Source organism: Sinocyclocheilus anshuiensis, unplaced genomic scaffold (assembly GCF_001515605.1).
Source record: "Sinocyclocheilus anshuiensis isolate Anshui unplaced genomic scaffold, SAMN03320099.WGS_v1.1 scaffold1371, whole genome shotgun sequence".
Lineage (NCBI taxonomy): Eukaryota > Metazoa > Chordata > Actinopteri > Cypriniformes > Cyprinidae > Sinocyclocheilus > Sinocyclocheilus anshuiensis.
Genome location: NW_015539833.1, coordinates 99,377 through 120,988, shown reverse-complemented (window position 1 = coordinate 120,988; position 21,612 = coordinate 99,377). Strand labels below are relative to the sequence as shown.

Sequence of the window (21,612 nt, the reverse complement as noted above, 5' to 3'; positions counted from 1 at the left end):
TTTGTTTACGCCAGAAACGTCACGACGCCTCGTTCTCACTGCGCATGCGCGTCTCTTCAACGGAAATTTGAAGTTGTTTTGATTCCGCATTATTATAATGCAGAATTTGAGGTATAGGCTACATTTTATATTATTTGCACCTTTTGGGTAAAAGTTTAGAAAAGAGCCCACGTTTGTGTTTATACAGCGCATGCTCATCGCGGAGTTCACCGGAAGTCCTAAAAATAATCATTAATATTAATTTCTTGCTGCACTTCTCAGTCAGTTTCTTTAGCGTTTTTCATGCACAAGAAGCGGCGAAAAGTTGACTCTAACGAATTCGTCTTCGCGACCTAATTAAATAGAAAGTATTTTCTCTCAAAGTAATAATGGGAGAGTTTGTTTTGAGAAAGATTTAAGTCTGCAGCGCGGGCGAGCTCAAATCTGCTTTACAGCATTTGTATACACATTAAAGATATTTGATCACTGAACATGAAGTCCAAACAGGTCTGTGTGTCTTCTTATGCACAGATGCCAGGCTTCGAGCTGGAGCAGGTGGACGGTGGCAGTCCTATAGAGCTGCCCTATGGAGAAACTGTTCTGGGGAGAGGACTATTTCTAGGGGTAGGTTAACCATTACTACTATGCAGTATATTTTCACTAATATGTCTTAAAAAATATATTAGATGGCATGCTAATGTTCTTGCCATTGTGCAAATTATCAGGCTATAACTAATAAACTCAAGTGCCTGAATTTGAGCCAAGTCTGCTGTGCACTTTTACAGAAATACTATAAAGCTCAGTAGGCATGGACGAATTACCCAAGGGAAAAAAAAGACTTTAGTCTTTATGTTATTTATAATGTTATGTTATTTAAAAACATTACATATTATTATGTTTATGTTTTTGCAGTGAGTGTATGTATACAGTCATGGCCAAAAGTTTTGGCATTGACATAAATTTTGTGTTTTGCAAAGTTTGCTGCTTCAGTATTTGAAGATTATTTTTTCCACATGTTTGTATGGTTTCTATGGTATACTGAAAAAGGCTTTTTTTGGCAAAAAAAAAAAAAGAGTCAATATTTACAGTGTTGACCCTAGTTCTTCATAATCTCTGCAGTTCGCTCTGGCATGATGGATATTAGCTTCTGGGCCAAATCCTGACTGAAGGCGATCCATTCTTTCCTTATTAGTTCTCGGAGTTGATCACAATTGGATCAAAAAACAGTGAAATTATTTTTTTTGTGAAAAGTAAATTTTTTGGCCAATGAAGCTTTTAGCAATTATTTAAAATGCATCTGATCACTACACAATAATCTAGAAACAATGTGAATGAACACCACAACAGCTTAAGCAGCAAACTTTGCAAAAGAAAATGTATTTCCCTGCCAAAACTGTTGGCCATGACTGTATATATTATTCATGTTGCTTTAGTATAGAACAACACGCAAAACAAATGCGTTACTTTCAGTTTCATGCATGAGCAGTTATCATTCAGCAATGACAATCAAAGCCCTCAAGATGGCACCCTGACTCTAATGTATGAGGGTTAGAAATCAGAGATACTGAGGTGGAATATCTCATGGAGTGCTCCATGAACTGACAAACGTTTTTTTTTTTCAGTGTATTAACAAACCTCAGAAGTCCTGACAACAGTTATAAAGCATGGATTAAGATGATGACCCAATCATCATCATGAAGACCCAATAAAATCAAAATGGGAGTTTGCTTTAAGATAGTCTATATGCTGGTGTACACAAAAAGTTGACAACCTTTAGCATATAATAAATTACAAATTTAAAATCATTGTCTTTCAAAAAACTCACCTTGTTTGTCTTACGTTTACTTCCTGTTTCATAAGGAAATATGTCAAAAGACAAAACAGATTGCTGTGCTCTTCGAATCGTTTCATATCATGGGGTCTTTAAATCACCCGGCTCACAGTGAAGTGCCCTCATAGAGTCATTGTAATGTTCTGCTACACGTATGATGAATGACACTGAGCTACAGCAAACAATGTTTATGAGAGTGGTGGGCGCCATTCAACATTTATGATTGGAAGTGACATTGAATTCTCTTCATATAGGAATACATACACTACTGTTCAAAGGTTTGGGATAGACAGGATTTTATTCCAGTGATGCAAAGCTGAATTTTCAGCATCATTACTCCAGTCTTCAGTGTCACATGATCCTTCAGAAATCGTTCTAATATGCTGATTTGCTGCTCAAGAAACTTCTCTTATTGCTTTTATCAATGTTGAAAACAGTAGTGCTGCTTCATATTTTAGTGGAAATCTTTTGCGATATTAAAAATGTCTTTACTGTCACTTTTGATCATTTTAATAATGCATCCATGCTCAATAAAAATCTTACTGACCCCAAAGCTTTGTACCATTCACCAGAAGCATTCGTACTTTTCAAGATACAGTTTATCATCATATAGTTTAGCAAAGAGTTATATATCTGTTTCACTGTGTCTTCGCTCTCTTCCAGGTGAATGATAAGAGAGTGTCCAGGAACCACGGCATCCTTGAGAACCAGAATGGTCAGCTGCGTCTGAAGCCTGTAGGTTTTTGTTAGTCATTTGATGTGGGCTGAGAGTCGTGATGGTGGTTTTGTTATTTTACGCTCTTCTGTCGAAGAAAAGCGGCGCTCACCTTTGATGTTAAGACATCAAAAGCCTTTAAATATGAGCTCTCTCCTCGCATCTTTCTCTCATAAGCAGCTGTCTCTCTTAATTACATGTGTCGTCGTTATAGCCTGTTAGTCATGCTGTCATAGCAACAATGATTTCTGGGTTATTTGGGTAATGTTCGCTTCCATTGATCTTTCGACTCTGAGTATATAACAAGCCCTTGTTTTCAAAAAATCTCAAATATTCGGATTATTGAGTTAATTCATTAAACATACTTTTTTTTCCCAGCTGCACAAGCTCGATTCATTGTTATTATTAATTAAAACTATTAATTTGTATTGTTAATTGAAATAATAAATAATTGAAAAGCTGAAATAACAAAATATAAATATTAGATGGAAAAAGTTAAACAAAACGGCAAACAAATGTATTTAAAAAAATAAATAAATAAAATACAAAAAATATATTTAAAAAGTTGTTCTAAGTACTAAAATGTATACAAACATACATAAGAAATATGGCAAACGCTCAAAAAATGGCTAAAACTAAATTAAAAGTAATCAAAATAAAATTAGTGTTGTCAAAGGATTAATCGCGATTAATCACATCCAAAATAAGAGTTTTTGTTTACATAATATATGTTGGTGTATTGTACACCATATACATACACACACATACAGCATATATTTTGAAAATATTTACCTGTATTTACATGTATATATTTATATTCATATAATTTATATCACATATAAATATATTTAATATATAAACGCAATATATTTTTCTTAAATATATACGTGCATGTGTGTGTATTTATATGTACATAATAAATATACACAGTACACACACATATTATTTAAACAAAAACGTTTATTTTGGATGCGATTAATCGTTTGACAGCACTAAATAAAATATATAATAAATAAATAAAAATAAGTGATACTAAAACAACATTGGTTTAAATTTTGACATTTTGTTTAGAGAAATGATTGTCAAAGCCGTGGCTTAGCATTTAGTGCACATGCTTCAGAAATATTTAGCCATTGTGCTCATACAGGAGACAAATCCAGCCTGATTTCTTCCTCTCCTCGTTGTCTCCAAAGTAACTGAATAGACCTGTATGTAAAAGACATATGCAAAAAAGATTACTATTTGCATGTGATCGACCAGTATTCCTCTCATTTCTATCCTCTAGACACACCTGAACCCATGTTTTATTCAGACGAACATTGTGGCTTCCCCTCAGCCGCTGGAGAAGGACCAGTGGCATTGCCTAAAGGAGGGCGACATCTTTTCTCTCATGCCTGGGAAATACATTTACAGAGTGCGTGTCAAAGACGATGATCAAACCCCCAGGTGATTCAGCCTGTCACTCACAAGTATTCATTTATTATTCAGCAACAACAGAGAACAGTTTGTTGTGCAGTGCTGTAACCGAGTACAACATGTTTGCAATCTCCTCTCTTATTTCTTTCACTTCCTTAAGGAAAGGGTTAATATTGGTGTTGAATGCATTTGTTTGAAGTCAACATGAAATTTTCTTAGTAAATTCAAGTTTGGCTTCCTTCTGGTTTGAAACACATTTACAATCTGAAATGATTCCTCATGTATACAATGAAGTGCTACGTTGTTTTCTTGTTGAATATTGTCACATTATGGAAGTGAAATTGGTTGCAAATGTTTCACAATGATTCAATTAAGGATCCTCGTGAATATTCTCAACTTCATGAATATTCTAAAACATTCATGCATGCAGGGTTATCATTCTTTGTCATCTTAAAATAGCACCCTTTATTAAGGCCAGTCATTTATCTCGTCTATATATTCCCTCCAGTCAAGATAATGAGTGTCTGGCTGATTTATTTCATTTTGACCTTTTCCCTTAAAACCGATCTGTGACCACTGGGTTCAGATCAAAGGACACTTTTATTGTCTTTCTCTATAATGAGCAGACAGGCACACTGGGCTTGAATGGACACGTTTAAAACAGACGCTCTGATAATGCCCAGATGATAAACAAATGATAAGTGCTGCTGTGACAAATTGATTCTGAATGTGCTGATTTGCATGCATTTAAAAGTCATGTCTTTCATCTGTGAAATTAGACTATTAGGTGGCTTAATTTCTTTATGGCGCGCTTGGTCACACTGACGAGGGATTGTTTTTTTGGTTAATGATGAATAGTTTTAAAGACTGGCGTGTTACAAACATTGATTGTGCTCTACATTATTGAAGCTTATCTAAGGGATTTTACCAAAGTGTGGTGCTTAACTTAGAGAAGTAGAGAAGGTTTTCACTGCTGGTTCTTCACAGAAACAGTCAGGCATTTGAGGAGGAGGTGCAAAAGTGTTCGAATGGACCAGCAGCACTCGCTCTAGACTCGGCCACACTTGAAGCCAACAGCTACATGCCCACGAGCCCAAGCACCACACTCACAGAAGATAAAGGAGCCGGTGATCCTTCACACACTCTTTCCTCTCCAAATGAGGTGTGTGTGTGTGAATACCACATACAGTATACCCTACCGTTTAAAGATTTTGGGTAGATAAAGACATTTTTTATTGCATAGGAACCCTGATAAGAGACTTCTTGTCAGAGTTCCTATACATTAAAAAAATCTTCCTATGTAGTATGAAAAATCATGGAATTTCCATGTTCTCTTCTATACTTCTATACGTTGTATACCATACTATATATGCTTACAATTCTGTAATTTCTCTCTTCTACACTGTAGAAATTCAATTCTGTAATTTCTCTCTCCTCTTTTTCTCTTAATATAATTCTATAACCTAGTGTTCTGTATCACTGAAATATTGACTACTATTTTCTTTTGCAATAATTTTTTTATGTTTATTTTTATATATTTCTAAACATTAAGCTATTTTTCCTGTAACACCAAAATAGATCATTCTGGGGAGAGAAAAGCTTAATGTTTATATTTATTTATTTTTTATGTACAACTTTATATATATATATATTTAATATAATGTAATTAAATTCATATATATTTTAATTAAAAATAATTATATTTTTTAAAGTTTCTCTCTTCTACACCTCTCTTTGTCTGTACATATATTTCTATACTCTACTTTTCTGTACTCATCTTCTATATGCTTTACTTTTCTTATCTATCCTCCTCTAAACCCTACTTTTTTTTTTATACGTATCTATATTTTTGTATACTCTTCTATACCCTACTTGACTATATCCTATATACTATAATTTTCTCATCTATTTTAAACTGTTTTGTGTTTTCAAGGCAGCCGCGAAGAGCCAACAGGATGAGTCTGATCTGCCACAGAAGAAGCGTATGTTGCCGGCCTGGATGATGACCTCAGCCAAAGGTACTGTCCCCATGGCAACAGATCCAGTGTTCTGTCTGTTCACACCCATTCAAAAAAGAAAGAACATATCCGCCTAGTGTCTGGTCGTCACGGCAACTCCACTCAGCCTGTTGTTGAGGAATGCATGGAGAATGCAGAGAGAGTTAGTCCCCATCCACTTGTCAGATCAGTTACAGTGCTGTGACTCCGACCCAGCCAGACAAGGTTCAGATTTGGCCCAGATGTCCTCCTCATCCTCAGTGTTACTCCCATGCATTCTGCAGCTCACCAGAAATGCAGATGTGTCGCTAATTTGCTCGCAAAAAAGAACAAGTGTGCTGCAGACTTCTCAAACAGCTCATTAGCACCAATCCTGTCATATTCAGCACTCCATCTAGATCTCGTGGCACTTTACCCAGCATTCAGGGTCATGCTTGAGAAAACATTATTCAGCTCATGTAGGAGCAGATTTGTGTCTTTAGCAAGCAGTATTTAACCCTCTGATACATGATGTCCATTACAGTCTTCAAAAGCCTTTTTTAACCATTCAGGGTATGATGTTACATCCTTACCCATAATTTTATATTGCTGTCATCTGGTTTTTGGATTTTTTTATTAATGGCAACATAAGATTAAAAAGACTGGTGAAAGTGGTGATGCATCAAAGGGGGACAGAGGAGAGAATGGAAAGTTTTGAAGAGATTACGTGTGTCTGGAGCGCTGTTGATCTTGTTGTGGAGATTTGTGTCTTTAGCAAGCAGTATTTAACCCTCTGATACATGATGTCCATTACAGTGAACAAGTCTTCAAAAGCCTTTTTTAACGATTCAGGGTGTGATGTTACATCCTTACCCATAATTTTATATTGCTGTCATCTGGTTTTTGGATTTTTTTATTAATGGCAACATAAGATTAAAAAGACTGGTGAAAGTGGTGATGCATCAAATCCCACTGACATATTTAATACTATTTTCTGTTTCATATGTTAATTCTCTGAAAATATATCATTTTGGTGAAATGTGAGCTTAATTTTACATAAATAAATGTGCATAGGATAATTCTTTGTATATATTTATTTAATATTTTAAGCATTTAATATATTTAATATTTAATTATAATATTTATTTTATATTTATTTTTATTCACATTTACAACCTGAAATGATTCCTCATGGATACAGTGAAGTGCTACGTTGTTTTCTTGTTGAATATTATGGAAGTGAAATTGGTTGCAAATGTTTCACAATGATTCAATTAAGGATCCTCATGAATATTCTCCCATCAGACCCTGTTTCCTCTGCACACACTTACCGTGATGGATAGATGTTTGGAGAGACTGACTCATGTACTGTACTGTTCTCGCTGTCTGCAAAACATCCATGTCACCTCTCATCTCTTACCTTCTCAGTGCCACAGGTCACATCTGGAGCCCCTCTGGGGTGTTTCAGGAAAAAGTGAGTATTGACATTATCCATCAATAACACAGTGTTTTTTCTGTCTATTTTGGAGAAGGCGAGAGCTCAGCGGTGAAGGCGACTCCTACAAAACCCAAACAAGGAGCTACATCCAAGAGGGCAACTGGACCCAAACGGGCTCGTGCCGCACAGGTGTCATCTGAGGAAGAGAAGGTGGAGGAAGAGATGCCCAAAAGGAAAGCAGAGAGACTGAAGAGTGACTCTGGAGACGAGTCTGCGCCTCTGGTAAATGAGCTGAGATATTGTACACAATGTGGGATTATTGACCCCAGTACATTACAATATATTATTGTTCACTATGTTATTATATTATATTATATATCATATCATATATCATATATTATATTATATTATATTATATAAATACTACATTACAATATATTATTGTTCACTATGTTATTATATTATATTATATATCATATCATATATCATATATTATATTATATTATATTATATTATATAAATACTATGTTATATAAATAATGTAACAATATATTGTATTTATTATATATTATTAACTTTTTAATTAAGTGGTTACTTGATGGGTGCACTGTTTATATAATTATACAGTTTTATAAAATGACGGCAACAGCAAATTATAAATATCACAAGGTAGAAACATGTAATGATAATGATGATGATGATGATTGTTGTTAATAATTATTTTTATTATAAATGCTGTGTACTTAATAACAACAACAACTTTATTATTATTATTATTATTATAAACCATGATTCCATAATAGCAGTAATAATTATTTTTATTATTATGTATTATCATTAATAAATTGTACTATTTATCTATTGACTTTTATAATTTGCTGTTGCTGTCATTTTATAAAATTAGCAATGTAAAAATATATATATAATACATTTTTGTCATTTTAAACATTTTGAGTTTTTTCTAACTTTTAATAGTACATTTTATTTGTAAATCCTGATAGATATGTTTACATGAATTGTCACATAGAGCTAGTACCTGTATTTTGTTGCATTGAAATGTAAGCAGAACGGAGTATTTACTGTGTGCATGCATGTCCTGACAGGATGATGCACCCACTCTCAAGAGCAGCAGAGTCGGGTCAGTCCCGGATGGAGAGAAGAGCACCGGTGTGATGGAGTGTGATGATGGGGAGAGAAGAGGAGCTGAGGTCAGACAAGGAGCTCACGCTGTAGACTCAAAGACACATGAAGAAGATGCCAGTGATTCTCAGGTCAGCCAGGGACGGCCGCAGATCAGCTCGTAAATCAGCTCGACTGAAATGGTTTGCGTGTTATTTCAAAGACAAACACACGTTTTCCCTAATGTCTTATTCTCTGACGTTTGTTTTTAATCCTAAAAAGCTGAGAGATAAAAACACAAAATCTGTATTGTAGCTGGAGGGCGCTGTCCTCAAACGCAGGGGTGAAGCGTGACATGCACTGGTAAACTTTGCATTTGTATGCGGTTCAGTTTTCTGTTGGACTCACATACCCTGCATATTTTTTGTTCCTTCCTTTCCAAACTGTCTAACTTTCCAAACTACATGGTAAAAAAGTGACTTCTCTAACTGGCGACAGTTGTGATTTATCAATGATTTTTTTCAGCGGATCATTCTGTTGTCAGCTAAATTGAAATATCGCATTATGAAGGGTCACAGAATGATAACGACAAACTGAAATGAACAACAGAAATGCTACTGAATAGTACTTTAATTTCCAACTAGATTAGCTGTCAGTGTAATTAAGTTGCATGAATGCTCGTGATTGAATTCATTTGCCTTATTGTGTTCCAGCATGCATTGCAGTTCACTCGGCAGTTGTGTTTTTCCTCACGCCAGGAAAAATCCGGTCCACTTTCAGGAGTGCAGTCACCCTGGAGACAGCGACTATGAGGAAGAGGAGGCAGAGGATGCTGACAGTGACAGGCCGGACTGTCCGTATGGCACCCACTGCTACAGGTGACGACAAATGAGTTTAACAACAGCACAGTACCTCATTTAAATGCTTCGATAGAGTTGAATCACAGTATTTTTTTTATCTTTTGAATTGAGAATTCATTGTATTATGAAAACTGTTACTTTTAGAACTCAAAACTTCCTTCTCAGTGAAAATAGTTTTTGAAAGAAAGATGCAAAACATGAAACAAAAGTGCAAAAAATTCCAGACTGTCCACTTTTACACATCTTTATAAGAATCGCAATAAGTGGAGCTCAGGAAGACAACATTAAAGCAAGACACCACAGTTTAATGGGGTAAACATTTGAACTGTTTGATATCACCATATTTTCCCCAGTAGATGAATTAGAGTACATTAACAAAATCATGTTGTATTACTAGTTTTCAGAAATGTTAGGTTTAAATATGCAAGCAAGGCATTGTCAAATTAAATATGCACTAATTTGCATGCGTTTTCAAAACAGAAATCTGAACACTGGATAAAGCCAGGTTCAAAATTATTTTTTCATTTTGTTGTCATAAAGGTTTTTACAGAGTATATCTCATTTTATCGCTCCACATATAAGAAAGTATTATCAGCAGCCAGAAACAAAATGTTTAAAATCAGGCCAATTATATATGAATAGACCCCTCAGTAAAATTCTCAGAATATAAGATAAAAACTGGGAAGTTTGGTGTAAAAACTCATTTTGAGAAAACGGCCTTCAAAAATATGTATTGTAATTGAAATCTACAGACGCAAATATATAAAAATGAATCAAATAAACACTTAAATGTGTAATTTGAATGCTTTCTTTCCACTAGTCTGAAAGAAGATATTTTAAGTAAGCAAAATAGCCCAATATATCAAAGTTGACCATTGCGTGAAAAAACAATGGATTTGCTTGTTTTAATTTGCCTGCCTTAAATGAAAAGTCTATTAGATTAAGTGTAACTCTAGCATTTGTTTAAAGTTTCTTCTTCTTTGTGCTTGCTTCAATATTTCAGGAAGAATCTACTTCACAAGAAAGAGTACAAACACACTAAATCACCACGTGAGTATTTTTACATGTGAATTAATGTGAATTGTGTGCCACAGTTAAATACTTGGCGTAAGACAAAGGGTTTATTCAGATCTCTAGCTCTAAGTTTAGCAATAATAAAAGTGATGCTTACCTTAGCAGACACCACTAATTAAGAGTAAGAGGTTTCAGTCAGTCCTCCTTAACTTTAAACTGAATAATGTCGTGTTTACTTCCTTTTATGATCCTGTTTGGCAATAAATTAAAATATAGAGAAATGGATTTAGTTACTCCCCAGAACTTAATAATTGCTGCCAAAATGTTTTTTTTTTTTGGGGCAATATGTCGTTTTATGACTGTGCATGCTAAATCGCCACATTATTGCTGTTCTAACGTGAAATAAATAGTTTTCATCTAAAAAGGAATGGAAAAATATTAGTTGCGCTTTCCAGAACACTGTTCCTAATTCTTAAAAATGCCATCAGTCTTTCTTGCCGGTCTCCTCTCCTTTCCTCTGTCCTGTCTAATTTGCACTATATACCCGTTGAGCAGTGAGACTACTTTTACCCTAAAATAACTAATATATCCTATGTAGACAAACTTATAAAAATGTATTTGTTAATCATTTAAGTTAAACAATTATTTGAAATTGTCTAAAGTCTATCATCTCTATCACTTTATCACATAATCTACAACAAAATGGCATTTTGCCCCAGGAAAGATCCTGTTATATAAGTGCAGCAGTCTTTTTGAAAGCTCTCTGGCATCTTCCCTAAAAATCAGCATGTCTTAATCCTCATCTGAAGGGTGTTGGGGAATTATATCTGTAATTTAATTTAAAATGACTAGGTTTGTTGGATTGGTCATCATTGCAGATGCAGTCACTTTTGACATTCTGAGATGAAGAATAAACAATGTTTATTGTTACAACCCATGCATATTTAACACCCGCAAATCCGTTCGCCCAGTGAAGCCAGAGTCTGAATCATTTTCCATGGGACTGAATGAGCGTAATATTTGGTGAGTCACCTGAGGCTCCTCTGGGCTGTAGTCACATTTAATGCAGTTAAACTCGTCTTAAACTAATTGAAAACATGCTGCATGAACCCTGGGGAGGAACAGACTGCACATATGGACATCAGCATCGATCAGAATTAATATTAGGTGAAACTAATATTAGTGAGAAACACAGGCTTTTGTGATGTTTAATTGTTAGCAGTGCTTTCACTGATAAGTGGTTTGCATTTAATGCTTCATGAAGTCACAGATTGTTCTGCTTATTTTCCTCCAGAAAATGGTGTAGTGCGTGCCGAACGCTTCACATAAACCGAGCCAGAAACCCCAGATGCTCCCAGCTGTTTTAAGAGCTTTATCGTTCTCAGAAGATCTTAAAAATTGAAGCTTGTAGCCGCATCTTGCATAGCCTAAGCTTCTCAAGCCATATTTACACTGTTTTAGGTGATCACAAGGGGTCAGTGTGAAATACAAGTGTAAACCGGGTCCAAAATCTTTTATTCAAACCACATTTCATGCTGTTTTGTTTGACTCAAGCCATATTTACACTGTTTTAGGTGATCACAAGGGGTCAGTGTGAAATACAAGTATAAACCGGGTCCAAAATCTTTTATTCAAACCACATTTCATGCTGTTTTGTTTGCCCAGCCAAGACCGCTGCTGCTGAGGATGATGATCACTATGAAAACAGTTTTATTAATGATGAGAGTGAGGCGGAGGAGGTGGATGAAGACTCGGACTATGTGCCCAAATCAGACGACCGTGGCAAAGAGGACATTAAATGCCTGCAGAAAGAAGCGAAAGCATTCGTCAGGAGGACGAAGTGACTTCCTTTTAGGGTATTTTCCATGAAAACAGCTTCTTGACACTAATCTCACAACGACTATGAAAGATCTCACACTCTCCAAGGAGGCATTTTATTAAGTCTTAGATTATTTTCATGACCTTTTACCTTCATATTCTAAGGAATAGTTGTATATATGTATATATTTAGCACAAATCATATAGAGTACTTTATCATACTTTATAGTTCATTTTCTCTTTTATTTTTTTGGAGTTCGGCATTAAAAGATCAGCATCTTACTTTTATTGTGAATGATGACATGATTTTAAAAAAAATGTTGGTGAACTGTTCCTCCAACTCTCACTCAATCTTACTTTCTTCACAATCTAATGTTTGTTTTTAGAGCCAACAATTTTTCAACATTTCTCTTATCCCATCGGTGTGAGTGTTTTTGTAAAGGCTGCTACTTTATGCGTCTCTTTTATGATGATTTGTAAGAATTCAGGTAATTATAGTTGTGTTGGCTTTTATTTACTGGCTGGCTGTTTATTTTTACCGGTGGGTCTTGATTGGACCAGGGTTTAGAGTCATAGGAAAAGTAAACACTATTATAAACACTGAAGAAACAGTAACAGTTAGTTTAGTTGCACACTTAAAAAAAAAAAATGCTTTTAATTGCTACAATTACAATGCATTGGGCATTTATACATTTTACTTCAATCATTATTTATCTGCCAGTGGCATTTATAGAGCAACAGCAAAGGTACAAGTATAACATTGCTGCTGCTCTATGAGTTTGGCATCCTAACTGAAATGGAACCCTATGTGAGCGATTTGGAACACTTCTTAGGGAGTATCTCTGTGCATCATACAAATAGCACTCTTTAGGTGAAGTGCACAGGAGGTATTGAATAAACATTATGAGGTTTACCTTGTCTGATGCAGCTTTAGAATTTGGACAAAAGGAAGTATCTTAGTAGGCAGATTGTCTACAACAGCATTCACATCGGAAGGATGCCTTTATGCCTTAAAATGCTGTCGAGGTAGGCAGCTTGCATTGTTTCTGTTTTGTAAGATAAAGCATCAACGCCCAAAATGGAGGTTGAATCAGAATTGTTTGTGTTCACGTACTTGTGCACAGTATGTCAAATGGACCCTCGTGAGCAATTGATTTGGAACGCTCTGCATTGACAGCGTGCCACACGGGAGATTTGACTCATGATTGATCGGCACATTTGAAATTACTTGACTATTATGACGAGTCTCCAAGTGTGAGGTCAAAACTGGGAGTGTATCACAAAACCTAGTGTTTGGACCAGGCCTTGTTACTTGATTAAAGGGATAGTTCTACCAAAAAATGAAAATTTGCTGTTAATTTACTATCCATGTTGTAGGTGACTTTTTTTCTTCAGTAGAACAGCAAAGAGGATTTTTAGCTGAAACCGTGGTCATAAAATGCAAGTCAGCGGCTGCACATTTTTGAAAAAAATAAAAATAATAATAAAAGCATATCAGGCAACATAAAATTAATACCTGTGGCTTTGACGATATATTGAGGACTTAAGCTAAATGATTGGTCTGTGCAAGAAACTGAACATTATTTACAGTTTTCCCGCGGAATAGGGCTACTTTAACACTGTTGCTGCGGGTTGTTTTTCATGTCCGCGGGTTGAAGCGACACCAATAACGCGATATTTAGCGCGATATTTACCCGGGATCCCCGCCAAAAAAACATGTATTTTACCCCCCGGAACGTGATTTTTAACGGGGACCCCCCTCGAAATGCGATTGGGCTAGTTTTAAGCTAGTTTTGAGTAGCAATTGGGCGGGTTTTGTTGTGAAACCCTGCACCACTCTATTACCCGTAATCCATAGACACAAGCAAACGGTCTGTCTGATTCGTGAACAAATCATTCTTTTGAACCGGTTCTTTTTGGTGAACTAGTTGAACCAGTTCACCAAATGGGACTGAACTGTCTGAAACAGTCCGCGGCTCAAGCAGCACAAATCTAAGTTCCAGCACATATCTAAACTCTTTTCAATACATTTTTCTGTTTCTGTTGTCAGACAACGGGATGCAATTAAATAGTGACTGAAACGTGGCCCATTAAAGGGTTAGTTCACCCAAAAATGAAAATTAGCCCATAATTTGGACTGATGCATGCAACACCCGCTGAGTGCCATGAAACAGCTTGATAGATCAAAGACAATTTTTTTATATACCTCCGACTGGATTCGTCTGAAAGAAGAAAGTCATATACACCTAGGATGACTTGAGGGTGAGTAATTTATGGGCTAATTTTCATTTTTGGGTGAACTAACCCTTTAAGACTACATAACCAGATCTCCCTTCCAAGATGCACTAAAATCATGATTCATAATCAAGCCGTAATCAGACAAAATCACATACACATAAGATAAAGACAATGGCTGTGCTGTGATTTCGGCTGTATTTGCATATAAAATGATCACTCAGGTTAGAAGCAACAGAATATTTCAGTTAAAATAAAGTCCTGCTCCTCTCAGTCACTCGCTGAGAGGGGTGTGCGCGCAGCGGGAAAACAAGACCTCGCACTTGTGAGGCAGAAGTCTCAGAAACTAGAGGTTTGTCCAAGAAGTCGCTAGAGTTGTCACTAGGTGCTTTTTTTGGAAAAAATCGCTAAGTTGGCAACACTGGTTCCGACTCTGACTGAAGTTGAGCTGGTGAAAACAAGTTTATTCCGTTTATTTGCTTTAGACATGTAAAACATCCACGTTTCACATCATTATTGGGTGCTGTAATAATATAATTGCGTATACGTTATGTCATTGCGTGATTACGTAAATGAACTAGTGAGTTGAACCAGTTCACTGAAATGAACTGTCTGAAAGAACCAGTTTGCAGAAAAGAATTGAACTTCCCCGTTGCCTGAGGTTCTGGATTACAGCTAACATTGTTGTAAATAATGATCAGTTTCTTGCACAGACCGATCGTTTCGCTTCATATAAGACCTCAATATATTGTCAGGAGCCACAGGTATTAAATTTGTGATCTGCTGACTTGCAGTTTATGAATCACCAAGGACCACGGTTTCAGCTAAAAATCTTCTTTACTGTTCTACTGAAGAAAGAAAATCACCTACTACAGCTTGAATGGCCCGAGAGTGAGTAAATTAACAGCAAATTTTCACTTTTAGGTGAACAATCCCTTTAAGACATTCTGAGTTGTTTAGCATAAAATGTCTTGGGTTCAAAAACAGTGAGAACAAAATTCAACAGGATGCAATTTTAAAAGCTTTTCAAAACATTAAAGCTAAAAAGTCTTGTCTTGATCATGTAGTTGACCTCAAATGACCTTGTATGAGTATTGCTGCTCTGTATTGCTTCATCAGCTGCTGCTCTCGTGGAGGTTTCAATTAATCCATCAAAAGGAGGATCTAAAGGAGTTCGGTCTGGGTTGAATTGAGATTCTTTCTCAGGTCCTGATAATCAGTGCCAGCTGCCCTCCCTACTGTCTCCATGACAATGTTTCCAGTTCCTTTTATTCGGCGGATGAGAGAATGCTGTTTCTTTCTGCTATCTCAGGATAGGATATGTTGTGACATTTGCTCTTAGTTGCGCTTGCTCATGAAACAAGCCAGACGTTTAGTCCTTCTGGAAGCATTTGCTTAATTCTAACACTGCTGTAAATGTAAGTTTGTTCCAGAAGGTAGGGTAGGTAGAGTAATTATGCAACCATCTAGAATCACTTACTTTGGCAGCACTGCACGTGCCCTTTAAAACTATTGAAATCTTTTGGGATTTAAGTCTCCTGTGCATTTTGCACACTATTTTGTATGATTCCTATGTGTGAGCATTCAAAATCATTCATTTAGAAGATTCCACTTTATTTAGGATGCTCCCTCAGAAGACAGCAAGGGCACTCACTATGATTCGAAACAAAACTGTAAGGTTTCGTTTATGCAACACAAGCAGAACAATTTTTGTGTAATCAGTGTAAATTGTAATTCTTAAATTATGCACCAGTTTATTTAAATATTCTTATGAAAAATTTGAATTTTTAACATTTTATGGGACATTAAAAAACATTGGTAACTCTTTTACAGTAAGGTTTAATTAGTCACAGTTAATGCATTAGATTTTACCATTGTACAATACTTTATCATAATTTATTATTTTTAATAAACGTATGCATTTTAATTTATTCTAATACATTTTTAACATTTCAAGTTTAATTTTAATATTAATGTTATGAATGGATATAAATGAACTGTGTGTGTGTGCACGTGCTGTAAAAATTGTTCACTGTTAGGTAATGATATAAATGATTTAGAAAAAAAATTTATATATATATATATATTATTAAATGCAAGTAATAAAAAATAGTCATGCATAGTTTAGTTGTGATAGCAAATTAAATATGCATATTAATTTTATTAAAATTATTTGTAGTTAATTTAGTTAATTCCAAAATACAGATACTATTTCTTTCTTTTCCTTTCTTTCTTTTTGTAGTGTTTCTTAATGTTTTTTTTAATGTTTTTAAAAAAGAAGAAGAAAAGTTCTTCTTTTCAAGAAGAAATTTTTTTTTTTTTTCCATTGTTTTGGTTTCCTAATCGGTCTCGCATTCCTCAAGCAGTTTGAATTCATGCTGTTGATGGCCTGACTGTACTGAATCAGAGAACCACAGCTCACAGATTAAGTTCAACCCATCCCGTGTTTCACCCGGTCACTATACAGGATTTAAACAACATGCTACCAACACAGGCTCATTCCTGACCTCCCATCTGTCAGTGCAGTCACAATTACAAAGCCTATTTTTTGGTAGATGTCAGTTGTCAGAAATTTCAATGAGATGAATGTGATATCTGGGGGGGGTTTTGTATTGTTTTTTGACTTAATCTCAATCCCTCCAGACACACAGAAAAGAGAGACAGATCAGCCATGCATCTACCCTCAAGACCAAAGATAAACATTAAGGGAAAAAAATTAAATATTAATTCAAAAAAAATTTAAGTAAGGAAAAATGGTTTTCATATCATCATCAGATAATGTTTTATCTTATTGTTGGGCCTTGTGTTAATTTTTATATATTTTAGTGTTTATTTTAAGGATTTTTTTATTTATCTTTTTATGCTATTTTAATTTTTTTGTCAGCTTTTGTACAATGATTAATTTGGGTTGAAATGATTAAAATGATTAACTCTTTACTCATCACTTAGTTGAAGCACCTTTGGCAGCAACTACAGCCTTGATTCTTTTTGGGTATGACGCAACAAGCTTTGCACTCCTGGATCAGGGGATATTCTGCCATTCTTCTTTGCAAATCCTATCAAGCTCAGTCAGGTTGGATGGGGGCCGTCAGTGGACAGCCGTTTTCAGGTCTCTGCAGAGGTGTTTGATAGGGTTCAATGTTGAAAACAGTTGAGCTGCTTCATATTTTTGTGGAAATTGATAAATATTGATCTTATAGACCCCAATCTTTTGAATGGTGGTGTATTCAGTATATTTGTAGCTACATAAATTGGCAGCTTTTACTGCTTATGAAGGGTCTCAGCTGCACTGAAATGCTGCCTGTTTATAAATCAGCATCAGTCTTCAAGAGAAGGGAGGTAAATAGCAACATTGAGTTTCTGTTTCTGACATTTAGCATGCCTCTATTCCAACTTTAAGAGCAGGAACTGCCAAAACCATTAGGGTTTGTCTGTTTTTCTCATTAGCTCAGTAAAGTGATAAAGCACTACCGTCAGTGCTTCAGACCTTTCGAAGTCAATGTTGTATGCCTGTTAATGCGCTGTTTTTCTTACATGATGTTCTCCACATATGCTGTTAGATTTCACACTTCACAGTTCTGCAACACTGACCCTGTTCACTCAGTGACAAACAATCAGAACAAATCTGTATCTAACGCATTAGTAATTCCATTCTTGCGGAAGTTGTGGCGTTAAATTGGATGTGGCCATTACGTGTGAATGCTTTTGAAAATTTTATTTACTATTTAAATTTGTTCTCTTCCTATTTAAGGCACAACATCCTTGAAACAGTGAGATGCCTACATAGACAGAATTCTAAATGAAACTGAACTGGATTGTAAAAATATTAATTTTAGCGGTAAAAAAAAAAAAGCTATCAAAAGCCATCACTGGGATGGTACCCTTTCAGAAGATACACCTTTGTACATTATTTCCCCCTAAAAGATGCATAAAAGTAAGTTACATATTAGTGGCTAAAGCATGCATTCCCAGAATTCATCATGTGGCTTTTTCTTTTCCTGACTTGTGCCTGTCCACAACTTTCTCCCGGAGATCTTTTGACAGTGCCTTGACACCCATAGACCTACCAAAGACTGAAATTCTCCAGGAAAGCTCTTTTCATGCTGAGCTGATCAAAATGAGCACAGCTGATCACAGGTGAAAGTCAAATGGCTTTGTGTGAGAAGTTGATTAGCTACACCTGATTGAGTTTACAAGTCATTTTTAGGAGGGGGTGATCCTTTTACCAACTCAGTGTTTTTTATTTTTTTTGTTTTTCTGACATGTTAAGTGTTATATCTTTCACTTGGATGTTATAAGTTGCACTGAGTAAATGCAGCTGGATAAAACATAAACTGTGTCTTCTTTTCTATACCCACTGTATATTTTTTTTACTGTAAATTTAAGTTCAGTCTGTAAGCTTGTGCAAAAAAATGTCCTAACATAGTTTTTTACAGTAAAGTTGTGTTATTAATTTTATTTTTTTATAGTTATATTTAATGGGTCACACTATGTGCTGTTTGAGCACCAAACCAAATCTCCAGGTGCTCTCGTGAGAACCAGACTGAAAAACGTATGTGCATCCCTGGTTATATAGTTAATTTGATTTCAATAATTAGTCAGTGATTGATATTTTTCGAATCAGCGCAAGGGGACCAGTGGTTCTGCTAATGATGGCTTTTTTGCTGCTCTCGAATTGTTATACTGCAATTTCGTTCACTTTTATATCTCCCAAGCTCTGCTTTGCTCATGGTTCTCTATTTGCTCAGTGCGTTAAATGACTCGGAAAGTCTTAAATATGATCAAACCATTGATGGCATTGTACGGAAACAATCTTTTTATTGATTTGGCACAAAACTGCATCTTTTACCCATGTGTGCTTATGGTTTGAACACTAGGAAATCTAACTTTACAATTTGTATATTTTTAAAATCCCAGAGTAATAACAATTGCAGTTTTTAAATTAACCTCTGATTTACCCTTCAAGTGTTTTTTTTTTTTTTTTTAAATGTTCCTCTGGTCTAGTGAAAACCCAGTAGGCGGATATAACTTGGTAGCTGTTGCATCCAGACTGTTTTTCCAGATTGACTCCAGATGTGACTGTTATCCATTATAGATACAGCATTTCTGTTTCAGGTCAATTTAAAAAATACAATGAAATTTAATATATTAGAAAAATGTGATAAAACAAACCTAAATAGATAATTGTATGTACAATAATCAGAAAACAAAATGTTAACGTTAATTGCATTAATCATGTTTTTATACCTTGGGACACTTGAGACCCTAAACAGAACTAATGCAAATTTATTTTTATTTTTTTACTTTTTTTCAGCTTGAATGAATTTTCAACCTTGTGTTTTGAGTGTTTTGAAAAGACCTAACAGACAAGGAAGGTTAATAAAAACCATGTTTTTGTTGTCAAGTGACAACTGCAAACTGTTTATTTGTATAACAAATAAACTTATTCAGGGAACAGCCAAGTGACACGATATGAATGGGCAGTAAGACTATAACTCAGGCTCATTGGTAAAACATACCTGTGGCATTGATCTCTGCAAAATGATTACGTTGGTTCTTGCACGTTTTGTGAAACATTCAAAGTGAAATATCCAGGGAGAGGCGCTAAAAGTGAGTGAAATTTGATCTGCAACAAATGCATGAGAATCTGTCAATGTTTTATTATACTGTATATCGTTCCTCAAATTGCGGCAGTTCAGAAATGAAATGAACTTAGTGGCACTAAAAGGATAATAAATAATGTACACCTACACTAAACCCTATTTTCTAAACTTAAATGATAGTGTTAACAAAAGCACACGAGAGAGAAAAATGCATTTGCTCAAAAAACCATGACATTTCAGATTGCTTCTATTAGTGTTTGAGTTCTTTTATTGTGAATTGTTTCACAAGTTTTTTACCCGAGCGCGACACATGGTAAATGCAATGCTGTACCAGGTGCGCTACCGAGCAAGTTTACTACATCAGAAAAGCCATATATATGGAGCTGGTTATGTGATGCACACTGTAAAAAATGATTGTGATTTTAACAGTAAAAGACTGTAAAAATGCTACAGTAAAAACCTGTTAATTGGTTAACAGTAAGTTTCCATAATATATTCGGTGAATAAATGTAATTACATTTAACGTAATTTTACAGTAAAATACTGTAAAAAATACGGTCTTTGGAAGTGAAAAAGAAAAAGTCATTGTATAATTTACAGTGAAAAACCGTAAATTGACACTCCCAGAATTCCCTGCATGACACTTCATATTTTGTTTTTTTGTTGAAATAACATGTTTCTTAGTTTTTTTCTTATCAGCTGTGTACACTAGGGTTTAATCTTACATCTAATGTTGTTAAATTAATGTTTATTGCATTATTTCAGTATCATGTGTGTCACCATGATGGGGTTTAGTGTTTGTGTGAATGAGACTGTGCACCTTCTATATATAAGTATTGCCCTCCTCAGCTCGTAGAAAAGCTGTTTATGATGAGCGTTGGTTCATCATGTGACTTTCTCATCACCACCAGTTTTTGGTGGTTATCAGTGCATTACAATGGTTCAAAACAGATATTAGTACTTCAATGTGTTGGTTTATTAACATTACATCAGTTAATGAAATACGGTATTTTATTGTGAATTTAAGTTAAGTCTGTAAAACCTAAAATGTTGCTACCATATTTTTTACGGTGAAGTTCAGGCAACCACAGCTCCTGGTATTTTACCGTAAATGTCACAGATTTTTTTTTACAGTGCAGACATCAAAATGTATTAGTTAACAAGTCATGCAAAAGTGTTTTGAGGTCATAACGTATATTGTCTTTTTTAACTGATAATCTACTCCTATGATTTGTGTGAAAAGCAATAAAAGTTGGTGTTTCACTGACACTGGTCCATTTCAGCTGGAAACTGCAACATTTTTGCAAAAATGTAGGTACAGCCACTTTTATTGAACAATAGTCTGAATAGGACTTACAAACTGAACATTTCATCTGGCACTTTTGTTAAATTCTGTTAACTCAGGGTTTTGATCAGCAACATTACTTCTGGTCTATCACCTTCAGGAAATCTACATTGATCACTGAAAATGCATGTTGACATCAGGGGGTCTTTGAAGCAATGTTTTTCCTAATCAACTGGGAAATTATTTCTGTAGCGGATTAAACATAAATATATTAATCTGGGAGCATTTACACAAGCCAGTCTCATCAGTTGAATTTTTCATAA

The 21,612-nt window shown here is 35.2% G+C and overlaps 1 protein-coding gene across 1 annotated transcript; it reads left to right on the top strand.

Annotated features, from left to right (window-relative positions):
• Positions 1–2: 2 nt before the first annotated feature.
• On the top strand, positions 3–12,423 carry LOC107684295 (aprataxin and PNK-like factor). The gene is made up of 11 exons (XM_016480532.1): positions 3–111; positions 511–603; positions 2,474–2,545; positions 3,811–3,971; positions 4,929–5,103; positions 5,875–5,959; positions 7,450–7,637; positions 8,459–8,655; positions 9,233–9,352; positions 10,338–10,384; positions 12,014–12,423. Exons 2-11 carry the CDS (start codon positions 511–513, stop codon positions 12,190–12,192), a joined length of 1,317 nt encoding a protein of 438 aa, XP_016336018.1. The 5' UTR covers positions 3–111; the 3' UTR covers positions 12,193–12,423.
• The last annotated feature ends 9,189 nt before the right edge of the window (positions 12,424–21,612 follow it).

Excerpts from the sequence above, each read along its gene's own strand:
- LOC107684295 (XM_016480532.1), top strand. The coding sequence starts at position 511 with ATGCCAGGCTTCGAGCTGGAGCAGGTGGACGGTGGCAGTCCTATAGAG. Across the intron at positions 2,546-3,810 it reads GTCAGCTGCGTCTGAAGCCT|ACACACCTGAACCCATGTTT; the intron begins GTAGGTTTTTGT and ends TCTATCCTCTAG. Across the intron at positions 3,972-4,928 it reads GACGATGATCAAACCCCCAG|AAACAGTCAGGCATTTGAGG; the intron begins GTGATTCAGCCT and ends GGTTCTTCACAG.